General features: G+C 36.1%; 1 protein-coding gene across 1 annotated transcript; it reads right to left on the reverse strand.

Moving 5' to 3' along the window:
• Nucleotides 1-4,614: 4,614 nt before the first annotated feature.
• Nucleotides 4,615-8,691, reverse strand: LOC114251201 (uncharacterized). Its single transcript, XM_028185395.2, has 2 exons — nt 8,030-8,691; nt 4,615-5,015 (listed from the first exon to the last, which is right to left on the reverse strand). The coding sequence occupies exons 1-2, from the start codon at nt 8,130-8,132 to the stop codon at nt 4,711-4,713; spliced, it is 408 nt and encodes a 135-aa protein (XP_028041196.2). The 5' UTR covers nt 8,133-8,691; the 3' UTR covers nt 4,615-4,710.
• Nucleotides 8,692-13,129: the final 4,438 nt, after the last annotated feature.

Consider the following 13,129-nt stretch of genomic DNA (forward strand, 5'->3'; position numbering starts at 1 on the left):
ATTTTACTGAGATTATATTTCATACCATATCATCTCATCTTATTTCATTTCACTTCACATTATCATTTTTCATAAAAATAAGAATTATAAATTAAAATAAGACTTGACCTAAAAGTCTTAGTTACCAGGTCATAAAATCCCTTAAAAAAGAAAGTAACGCAACAAACTACAATATACCTTGGATTTACTTGTATTTATATACTTACAATATTTATTTTATTACTTGTACTTATTTTCCGAAGCTGGAACAACGGTATCGTAACCAAAAACCAATTATGCTCAAAATGTCTAGAGCTAGTACGTGGTTTTATTATGTGGAATTAGTTTATAAAATAACTTCGCTATTATGAGAGGTTTATGCACTTATTACTGTATTTACTTTAAATTCTTATGTAGCTGCTTTTATATATAATATGTTAAAGATATACAAAAGAACAACGAGACTCAAGAATATTTTAAAATTATTTAATTATCCAATGAATTAAATAATTCAATAAATCAATATGACTGGGTATATATATATTGTTGCCCAAATGTGTAGTTATTTTATGGTTACCGGAATTTGGACATGGGAAATGGAGTAAGAACGGTGGGACTTAAAATAGTGGGGCAATTTTCAAAGGCTGGCTCTAACAATTTTCTACGCTTTTCACGAAAGATTAACTGGTTAAGTCGTTCTGACTTTACTAAACTCAGCGCTATATTTCATCAGAAATATGCAAGTGACTAGTTGTATGTTTCTTTGGACATTTACTAAACTCAATAAATAGACAAAATCATCTTCAATCTCAGTTCACTTTTCAATTCATGAAACATTTTCTGTGAATATGGCAATGGGTTTCTTGGTGACGCTATTGTGTCAGTGTTGAGTTTAAAAAAAACTTCAATTTTATTTTGTTTACGAAAAATGATATGTAGTGAAATAAGGTCAAGTTGAATTATTTATGAATGTAATAAATTGGGATAAAATGAAGTGAAATGAGATGAGATGAAATGAAACAAAGCCTACGTAGAATGGTGGTTATTTATTGAGATTTATGTGGGTGCTTAAAAGAACCTAAGGAGCTACGTCCAACATCTTTTTTTTATTTTCAAAATTTTTACACGTACACAGATTCTTCACACTTAATAAACCACCGTTATTACACGTATAAAGCTGACCAAAAACTAAATTAACAAATTAAAACAATTCACGAACACAGGTTTGCTCCTGGCGTTCCCGCCAGAAGCCTATCACCATTCTTTCTGGCAAAGGGATACAGCCAGTTTTTTTTAATTATAATACCGTAACTATTGTTTTGGTATCTGAAAGTTAAAATTAGTAGATAAGCATTTACAATTTTTACACGTACACAGATTCTTCACACTTAATAAACCACCGTTATTACACGTTTAAAGCTGACCAAAAACTAAATTAACAAATTAAAACAATTCACGAACACAGCTTTGCTTCTCACGTTCCCGCCAAAAGCCTATCACCATTTTTTCTGGCAAAGGGATACATCCTTTTTTTAATGATAATACCGTAACTATTGTTATGGTATCTGAAAGTTAAAATTAGTAGATAAACATTAACAAAGTAATTTATTAGTTTAATAGTTTATTAACCTAATAAATTAGTTAATAGTTTATTGGGTTAATAGTCTACATTAAATGGCCCCAAGCTAGAGTTTTTTACTGCTGTTTCACGGCTACGGCTAAAGCGTGAGAGATTGTGACACATTTACTGACTTGGACCAAAAATACGAACCCCAATTCCGTATTTTAAAACTTAAGATTATTAATGATTGGAGTCTAGTCACTAGACTAACGATGCATTCAAAACAATAGGCCAAAACAGACATAAACAATTCCATTCCAATTTTCTTTTATGGAGAGTAGAACTATCATCTACTAGGGTAGTTCCATCCTTCGTGCTATCTTTATTACATTGATGGGAACGAATGGTGTTAAGTGTACAGAAGAGCTTCAGCTCTTAACATAGCATATGACGATAGCTATGGAGCTATAGAGCTATCCCCATAGATACAACCCACTGAGTTTCTCGCCGGATCTTCTCAATGCGTAGCGATTCCAATACAGTGGTAGATTCTGCGAAGCAGTGCTCCTGCTATAGCTACTGTTAGCAAATTCACTCAGGTTGAGTCCATGAGCTCACCTACCTGTCTGGATGTAGCTAGAATAGCCCCCTAAGCAACCAGCCAATAGGTAGGAAAAAAAAAATTAGCTATCACTGTGTAAAAACCGTCGTCCGCCTTGAGACATGAGGTCGAAGCCTCAACTGTATTGTACAACATCAATCAGACAGCGTTTAATATACATATTGGTTTCATGCTTCAGGTAATATACCTGAAAAAGAACAAAACCAAGATTCGTGCCGATTCTTCTCGAAATTATTGAATTCTTTCGAAAATGAGACAAAGTCGTTGTACCTGGACTTTCATAAATACCACCAAAGTCTCAGTAGAATTCTACCATTTCAACCAATTTCAGTGTGCTTAGTGCGAGTTTTTTATCGTTTGCCTACGTTTGCCGCTAGGGGCGCTGTTCCAACTGCATACTTTATTTAACTTTTACGCTATCGAGAACGTTAAAAAACTCACACTAAGCACACAGATAAATAATTTTCATTTCGTTCCAGTGTATTTTACTTTTCGTTTATTAGACATAGTTTCGGCTTTGTTATGAAACAAAATCATGTAATAAAGAATTAAATGAAGTAAGGCGTATTTTATGCTGGCATGGCTGAGTATTGCCAACCTGCCTATTTCTGTTCCGTAGCAGTCATGAATTCTGTTTTGGAGAGTGGGACAGCCGTTACAATAAATAAATAATAGATTAAAAAAAACTAAAATACGCACTTTTATAGAAAATGCAACTACAAAATAGAAAAAATTAATTTATTGTAAATAATTTTTTTTTTAAACTATTATTTATTTTTCATTGTTTAGTTTAAGTACCATTTTGTATTAAAAATGATTCATTAATGTGTTATACATTAAGGCAAATACAACAGTGTGCAATTTTTCTAAGTAATAAAAATATGAATTTGATGTTTTGAGTGCAGAAAGTAATTAACGGGTCTAATTACGTCAAATTTCGAGTTAATCCGACGTTTTGAAGGGCATAAAAGTCATGTTCAAAGATTCCGTTACATACTAATATAGATAATAACTTCAGTATGAAGCTAATAAAAGTGTATCAAAAATGAGATTTCGACCACTGATGTCTTTCTCAGGGTGAGTGGCTTTGTGATGACCATGGGTTGCGGTCTGCTATCTTAGTAAAAGCTTTCTGATCTTTAAATAAGCTAATGTTCATGAGTAACGATGATCTTTACACTGTTTCACTGAGTCACTGACTGACTTGGTGGTGCAGTAGTTAGCGATCCTGATTATTGCATCGAGGATCGTGGGTTCAATTTCCACATCGGGTAAACATTTTGTGATGAACATATTTGTTTGATATTTGTCTCGGTGTTTATTATAAATGTTGATAAAAAATGTATAAATATTATGTATCCATATGTAGTTAAACGTATATAAGTATGTTTGTCAGTCTCTGGTACCCATAATACTTAATAATAAATCTTAAATTGGAGACGGATGATCGTGCGTGATTTGATCCCAGTTATTTATTATTACTATCATCCCAGTTATGAGTGCAATAGCTCACTGAACTAAATTGACTGAATGAACCAAATGCTTTTACGTCAGGTTTTAAAAAACAATGAAAATGTGACGAATACTGGTCCCACGTATCGGTTGGTATTATAAATCTTAATTCGTCTTAAAAAAAAAAAATTTTGCTTATATGGGTAGACGAGCCTGCATCCTGCTTCGTGTTATGTGGTTACTGGAGCCCATAGACATCTACAACGTAAATGCCGCCACCCACCTTTGAGATATGAATTAGATCTCAGTATAGTTACAACGGCTGCCCCACCCTTCAAACCGAAACGCATTACTGCTTCACGGCAGAAATAGACAGGGTGATGGTATGTACCCATGGCGACCCAGACCCATGCGGACTCACGAGAGGTTCCGCCACCAGATATTACGTAAATTATAACTTTACGGGTTTGATTTTTATTACACGATGTTATTCCTTCACCATGGAAGTCAATCGTGAACATTTGTTAAGTACGTATTTCATTAGAAAAATTGGTACCCGTCTGCGGGATTCGAACACCGGTGCATCGCTACATACTAATGCACTTTAGGCCACGACGACGACTGTAGCATCGTAGTTATTAAATTACAATAGTGTCTCAAACTCTGAACTCTTTGGTTAATGGACTAAATCGGTAGCTGGTCAAGGTCGGTTTTATAAGTATGATATACTTGAAAAAATTCATATTCTTTCATCTAGATACTGCTCATAAATATTTACATGAACTCTTATAAAACTGTCGGATAAACTCAACCTTTCTGTTTATCGGATAACTAAACAATTATCGGACCATCTATAATCTCATGACAGGGCATATAGATACTTAGAAAATATTTTTAATACATAATTAAATACCTACTTTTAAATAATATCTAAAATGTCTGAATCAGTTTTGAATTAAACAATGGAACATTAATTATTCACTCCTCAATGAAATATTCATTTAGTTATATAATAATTCGTTTTTAATAAATCCAAAATCACACATAATTATCACAATAAATGTATTAATTAAATACGTAGTAATAACACAGAATATCAACTTAACGAGTCCAGATAAAGGGTAGCGTTGTTGACTGCCTTAATTAATTTTCCGATTTGGTAATTAATAGAATTTTTAACGTATTCTTCTAAATTATATTTATTAATTTTCCCGCAATCGTTACAACTGAACGTGTCAAGTAATTTCGCTAGTATTTTCTCTGGATCGTTGTGATGGATCACTTTGGGCGTGATCCTTTTGGCTTTTTTGTACAACGAGTCCGCCACGGCCGTCAAATTGTGTGTTAATAATTCGTTGGCGCGCTTCACTTCGGTCCGAGCCATTCTCCCAAGCAAATAGCCTGTGAAAATATAATTATTTTAAATTATCTTTTTTTTTTTCATTGCTTAGATGGGTGGACGAGCTCACAGCCCACCAGTCTTAAGTGGTTACTGGATCCCATAGACATTTACAACGTAAATGCGCCACCCACCTTGAGATATAAGCTGTAAGGTCTCAGTATAATTACAACGGCTGCCCCGACATTCAAGCCGAAACGCGTTACTGTTTCACGGCAGAAATAGGCGCGGTGGTGGTACCTACCCGTACGGACTCACATGAGGTCCTACCACCAGTAAAAAAACAAATAAAAAACGAAAGAGGATAATTCCTGTTGTGAGCACTTTCTCAAACCATGAACACCTGTGGTCTGAGAGATAGGACAGCTTTTATTGCAATACAAGGCTTTGATCCTGTGTGTCAAAATCAACAATGTCACTTAAGTTGTGATATGTGTTTCAATACATTTAACATCGGACGGGCTATAAGCTCATCTGCCCTTGTATCCCATTAAGAATGTTTGTTTTATTAGCTTAGGAAGGGCCGACATGTTTCATCTGGTGGCGAGCAGTCAATCCCGTTAATGGACAAACAACAATGAGCTGTTTTGAAGTCGTCCTAACCAAAGGGGTAATAATATGCCCGTCCACATTATGAGTCCAGTCCAGAATCTATTTTACTTTATACGAAATAGATCTTGAATGAACTCTCTCCTCAGTGTTTTCTGATCATTATGACATATCTCGAAACGAGGCTGGAGGCGGTAGGCAAAATTGGGTGACCTTTCTTGTATTGCTTAGATGGTTAGACGGAGTGATTACCAGAGCCGCGCCCATTTTGAGACATGAGTTCTAAGTGTCAGTTTTTACAGTACAACGGCTGCCTCACGCTTCAAACCGAAACGCTTTACTGCTTCACGGTAGAAATAAGCAGGACGGTGGTACCTACCCGGGCCTGCTCACAAGACGCTTTACCACCATTAAAATAATTATGATAGGATTATGATGACTTCAATCTACAATTAAAACGTTGACAACTCAATTCATTTTAAAAAATCTATACAATTTAGTGCGACAAGATCCTCAAAAACTCAGCGTTAGTGTTTCTTCGAATATCGCCCACACAAAACTCAGATTAGCTGAGCTGATTAGAAACGTTTAGCTTGGCTAATCAAAAGCAACTAGAGCGGAGTTAACCAAAGCTAAAATCGTTTTTATAGCTATGTATTTTGGATTTAAGGACACCGTTAAACACACATTACAAAGGCGTATACCACATTATCTAACAAGAGGGTCGACTGTCCAGCTTAAATTTTCAAAGAAAACTTCTAGTAATCTAGAGATTTCACCATCATCCGCGTGTACGCAGCGGCTTGGCTCTGCCCCTGGCATTGCTGAAGTCCATGGGCGACGGTAACCACTCACCATCAGGTGAGCCGTATGCTCGTCTGCCTACAAGGGCAATAAAAATAAAAATAATAATAATAACAATTTCCGAACTCATTTTCCTACGTAACATCGCCAACTCACCCCTCTTTTTTTTTTCTCTACCTAATCTTTGGTAGACTAAACGCTATTCCAACTTCACGCGGACCAGAAACCCTCTTATTCCTAGATCGAGTAATGTCTGGGACGTGTTGTAAGGTAAAAAAGGTTCGTTTATCGCTTACTGCCTATTTGCACAGAGTAAACATGCCATTCAGAGAGTAGGCAAGTTTGGGATGACCGTTATTCTAAGGTTTAAATTTAACATTATGTGTGTGGTTTTTTAATTGTATTTGTAGGCAGACGGCCCACCTGATGGTAAGCGGTTCCCGTCGCTCCTGGACGTCAGTAATGCCAGTGGGAGCCAAGCCGCTGTCTATCTTTATGTACTGTCCCGCAAGCCTCGTTTGAAGGAGGACATGTCATAGCGCTCAGGAAACACCGTGGAGAGGAGTTTATTCCAAAGCCGTATAGTACGCGGCAGAAAAGAGCTTTGGAAACGCTACAACGATGAACGCAGCGGTTCCAGATAATATGGATGAACTCTGCTCCGGTGGCGGAAGGTGTGATAGTAAAAAAGAGGTGAGGGGATCATCTCGAATAATTCTTGAGAGCATTCGCCATGGAACATACGGTACAAAACACAGCAAGAACCGAAGTTCCTCCGTAAGCCCAGAGGTGCCAAGTGATCCGTGAGAACGGTGTGTCAAGGTGGGTAGTATAGCATTGACGTCGTGGAATCGGGTTTTTTTAATGCTTAGATAGGAGGACGAGCTCACAGCCCACCTGGTATTAATTGGTTACTGGAGCCTACAGACATTAACAACGTAAGTGCTGGTACCCATCTCGAGTGTCAGTTTGTACAATACAACTGCTGTCCATCCCTTCAAATCGAAACGCATTAATGCTTCACGGCAGGATTAGGCAAGACCATGGTACCTACACGTGTGGGCTCACAAGACGCTAGTAATTACGCGAATTATAATTTTGTGTGGGTGGGTTTGTGGGTCAAGCTCATTGGACCTTAGCTCTTTTTGTTAGTCACTAAATTAGTGGATACTGTATGAAAATAGTTTCTGTGGATTAAAAAAAATAAGCGGAGAAACAGACAGAGGCAAACAGCGACAAAATTTTGGACTACTTAGAGAAGAGATATCTCGTAAACAATAATTAATACAATTTAATGAACATACCACCGACATCATAGTTTTTATTGTATTGTTCGATGCAGTTGGGTGCGTTGTCTAAATGTTTTGTTGTTATGTATTTGTTTTGTTTATATAAGAAAACAAATTAATTATTTCAATAAAAATAAAAAAATATTTCAATTACTTATCCTTCCAAATTACTATTTGTAATAAGTGTTTTGTGTTTCGATTTACTAAATTGAATAAGGCGTTACATTCGTTTAACTGGTAATAGTGAAATAATATCAAAATACCTACGTATGTTCATGTGAAAATAAATATTCAACAAAAACATTTAGCGTGCATTATAATATTATACGAACAGAGCGGTTGACAAACGAAGAAATAGAAAAATAGACACTCACCTCCAAAGATGCATAGCAACCCAACTAAGAGCACTATAATCGTGAATAAACGTTTTGTAACCTGTGGATCGGTGCTGCCGAACGACCTTCGCTCTAGACTCATAATTAAAACGAGTTAACGAAACGCGGCAAAGAAAACTGTGGTATTTATCAATAATGTTTCGCTGGGAGGCGCGCTCCGAGGAATGGCCGATATTCTCACGTATTGCTAGAGTTCTGCGCGCCGGCCGTGAATCCCGTTTTATTTTTAGACAGTTTCATGTTGTGTCTGCGACGGTGAATGACTGTCCGTCATCATTCTAATTGACCGATGCGGGTATGATTTTTTTTTCATAAAAGTTCACGGGCGTTTTACTAGAAATCGTGTCTCATTCACATTTTAAATAATTCGTCATCGTAGAAAACCTAAATATTTGGCACGATGTTACTGCGAAGCGGATTTCTCTTGAAGTACACTATAAAAAAATTCAAGTGGACCGTCTGTATTCCTGGACCTACAACATCAATGTGAAATATGTAATCTCCTCGAGACGAATATTTTTACGAACTATAAAATTTATATTCGTATTTGATTGCTTTCTGTTTTAACATATTAATTCTACGACATAGTAATACCAAACAAAGGTCGCGTACTACCCACAAGCGCTCGCTGTTGGTAATGTAAAATGTTTCATTGAGAATTTCATCGCCTGATATTATTTAATCAGAGACGAATTCAGGGCATTTTTTTATTTGTTTATTTACTAGTTAATATAAGTTTTTCTTTCACCTCAGCAGTTCAAACATGCCGCTTTTGCTGCGAGACAACAGTGAACAAAACGCGATTTTGATTCGAGCGTGGGTCAAATTAGCTTTTTAATTTTTCATATTCAATGCCACGGATTGGCATTGTTCAGTCATAAATTTGAATTATTCGAATTTTACTGTGCTCTCTCTCTTTCACATGCATATAAAAAAAAAAAAAGCGAGTGAAAATGAATAATGAATACGTGTTCTCACTGCTGAGGTGAGAAGTTATGTGTGCTAGACGAGAGCAAAGTTTTTTGCATCACGTGCTGTTGAGTCCCTCACTACGCTCAGGATTCTATGATGATTCACGAGCGTAGCGAGTTCACTTGCTCGGGACTCAAAATCAGCACACGAAAAAAAAAAAAAAACTACTTTGCTCTCTCGTTCCACAAATAACTATTTTATTGCCCTTGTAGGCAGACAAGCATAAAGCCAGGGGCAGAACCAAGCTGCTGTCTATAGTTAAGTACTTCTTCAAGTCTCGCTTGAAGAAAGGCATGTCACAGCGCTCGGGAAACACCGTAGAGGATAGCTCATTCCAAGCCCAGAACCGTGGAAAAAAGTCCTCTGGAAACGCATTATGGACGAATAATTGTCATTCTAGGTAATATGGGTGAGCTGTACTTCGGTGGCAGGCGATGCTATGATGGAGCTCGATGAGGTTTAGTAGGTTGTCGGTATTATGGGGCGAGTGCCTTAAGGCGTAGTCTCCTGTGAGGAATCGGAGGAATTGGAGGCACTCGGTCCTCCTCTTCTCCCTCTTTCTCTCGGTCCGTTAACCCCTCGATCGGGTATCCGTAACTAGATTCCCAAACGTTAAAAAAAAATACGTTACTATGATAAAAACGATTTAATCAGTGGAGCAGTGGTTAGCCCTCCTGACCTGGTCTGGTCGCGGGTTCGATTCGCACATTGGGCAAACATTCGTGTGAAAAACAGGTTTGTTTGCTCTTTGTTTGCGTGTTTATTATTATTATATTTAAAAGTATATAAGTATATACATATTATGTCAGTCTCTGGTACCCATAAAACAGGGAATCCTAATGACTGTGCGCGATTTGTTTCCTGTTATTTTTTATTTTTTTAGACATGTGTTAATGAGATAAAGTGAAATTGTGGTTTTACTCAAAGTGGATTGTGTGTGCCTTTGGCATTGCTGACATCAATTATCACTCACAGCGCTCGGTCATTATTTTTTTAATCGATAATTTTCAATATATCTTCTAAATCCATCATATTTTATAAACGAAACAGCATTTATAATAATGATTCATTTACACTCAAAGCAACGTCACGGGAAGTAATAAAACTTTTCAAATGCTAAGAATTGGCAGTTTCCGAAATTCACAAAAATAATTTTAAACGGAAAGAGAATCGCGTCACGCTCCATCCATCTTGGAGTAGGTACTTAATACGAGTTTTTGATTTAATTAATTATATCGGAATTCACTTCGAACTTGTCGAATATTTTTTTCCCACCTAATCTGGTAGCCTTGAGAGGCTATATCAGCGTAACCGAATGAGTAGGTGAGTTTATGGGGCTCAAAATGGCAAAGTTGCTAACACTGACCCCAGCAAGAGCAGTGCTTTGCAGAATTTACCACCGGATCGGAAACGCGACCCACTGAGAAGAAGATCAGGCGAGAAACTCAGTGGGCTGTGCCTGTGTGTTAGTTTACTCGCCGAGCCCTTCGTCGCAATCGATGGGTTCGACGAGAACGATGACTGGTGCTAGAGGTACCTAAAAGCATCGTTAGTGGATCGGGAGGATCCGAAATGAAGTGTTTTGGGCGACGTCGACTGCTTTCCACTCTGTCCGCAGGATCGGGAATGCAGTTACCGGCGGCCACGATTAGAGGGTTCTGTAGGCTTAGTGCGAGTTTCAAAAATGGAATCGATTGACTCGCATCGAGTGTACCCTCTTCACGGTGAAACGTGCGGAGCTCTGAGTGCGAGTTACTCGATTTGCAGGACGTTTATTCATCTTGAGAAGCGATATTTTTTCTTTTATATTGGTAGCACGCAAGGGTTTTTTTAAGGCGTTTAATTGAAATGCCAAGCTTTCTAACGATATTTATAATTATTCGGGTAATGGGTAATGTACCTGTGCTTAGTGCGAGTTTTTTTAATTACTCAGTCGATGTTAATGATATGTTTAATTTGTGTGAGGTTGTATCAGTGCCACCTAGTGGTAAGCTTATGAATCTCATTTTGTGGGAGAGAGAAGGTTTGTTTATGTTGCTGTCTCATGTATCGAATAGCTTTACCGAAGTGAGCCTCTCGATTATTGTATGTGCGAGTGCGAGTTGCAAATTAATGGATTTTGAGAGTATTTCTTCACTTTCAAGAAAGTTAAGTAGTCACTAAAAATTTTGCCGTGAAACCAATACAATATCAAGATTTTTTCTTTCGTTTTTAATAATAATGTTGTTTTTTAAGGTTTTATCTATTCTAATGGTTTATACACATATATTTTTTCGGTTAGAAAATTTTATAGACGTCTAGCTAGTTTTAAATACATATTAATTATTTGCTCTTTCATTTAATTGTTATTAAATCATTGCTTTTTTTTAGAGAGTTGTTTGATGAGAGAGAGAGAGTGAGATAGAGTTATTTTTTTTTTATTGCTTAGATGGATGGACGAGCTCACAGCCCACCTGATGTTAAGTGGTTACTGGAGCCCATAGACATCTACAACGTAAATGCGCCACCCACCTCGAGATATAAGTTCTAAGTTCTCAGTATAGTTACAACGGCTACCCCACCCTTCGAACCGAAACGCATTACTGCTTCACGGCGGAAATAGGCGGGGTGGTGGTACCTACCCGTGTGGACTCCCAAGAGGTCCTACCACCAGTGAAAGAGTATTCTTTATTATACACAAAATGAATAAATATTGTGAAACATTCTTTCTTGGTCTTATCGCTAAGAGTGATCTCTTCCAGACAACCATTAGATGGGCAAGAATAATTTCGAAATGAATTGCACACTGTGTACCTATCTATTATATAAATATATACACACACACACACACACGCGCGCGCGCAATATACATATTTACAGGTACATACGTACAGATTTATATTTATAAATTATATAGAAATTTGAACAATGTAATAATAATTTTGCTTCTTTACACATTTATAAATAAGGATGGATGCTCGTAATAATTTTAGTATATTTGGGCCACCTAATGAAGATCATCAACACTATTACCGTAAATACAATCATTTTATAAACGTTTAACGGGTAAATGATTGAACCTATGTAAAACATAATTTCTTAATTAAAAAAAGCTGAAATAATTACCTATTCCAAGATTAATTATGTTAAGTATGTCTAAATATGTAAATACAATTAAATAAATTCTATAATAAACTTCTAATTCTAATACTTCTATTAAAGTTACTAAAAAAATATGTTTATGCTGGGCAGTTTTCGTGTATTTTAAAGGTTACGCCATTACGGCAAAGTTTGTTTACGAAATAGCACCCTTAGAATGGAAGTGGTATAACTAAAAAATTTAAGATTAGTTTTATATTTCAAAACACTTATGTATTATTATTAAGAACCTACATTTTAAGTAGGTAATACGTGAAGCAAAAATGTTGTACTCCTTTTTACGAAAATTGCGCGGATGGAGAAGTATGAAATTTCCCACACTTATAGAGAATATAGAGAAGTGGTGCAGATTGTTAATATTTTTTTTTTTAAATGTGCATAAACAATAAAAAAATAAACTAAATGAATAAAAAAACCTTACACACATTACCATGTATTTGACACACACACACACACATGCATTTATACTTTTTTTGTTTATTGATTTATCAATCTGTGGTCAAATTGAGAATAGATTTTTTGTCTTTAATATTATTTTTCTATAATGTAGCCTTGGCGACATAGAGCAATGATTATTATAGAAACGATGATAATAGAAAGGTGATAATAGAACTATAATAATGTTCAAACTTAAAATTTAAATAAATTATGGTCAAATTTCGACCACTGGACTACCATTAGTAGATAATAATAAAATCATTTATTGCCTTTCACACAGATTTAGATTATTACAGGCAGCCTACAAGGAAACAACAAAAAAACAAAGCACTATTATATCATTTCTGGCAAGCAGCTCAACCTTTGCACTTGTATATTATTAATAGGAATTTTATTAAAAATATTGACAATTTATGAGGAATTTGACAAGTACGGATTAGTTATAGATATATGTACATAGTTACATATTGTAAATTAAATTAGTTTTATAAGTGCAATAAAAAATAATTTAAATGATAAAATGATAAAGCC

Source organism: Bombyx mandarina, chromosome 25, assembly GCF_030267445.1.
Source record: "Bombyx mandarina strain Sakado chromosome 25, ASM3026744v2".
NCBI lineage: Eukaryota > Metazoa > Arthropoda > Insecta > Lepidoptera > Bombycidae > Bombyx > Bombyx mandarina.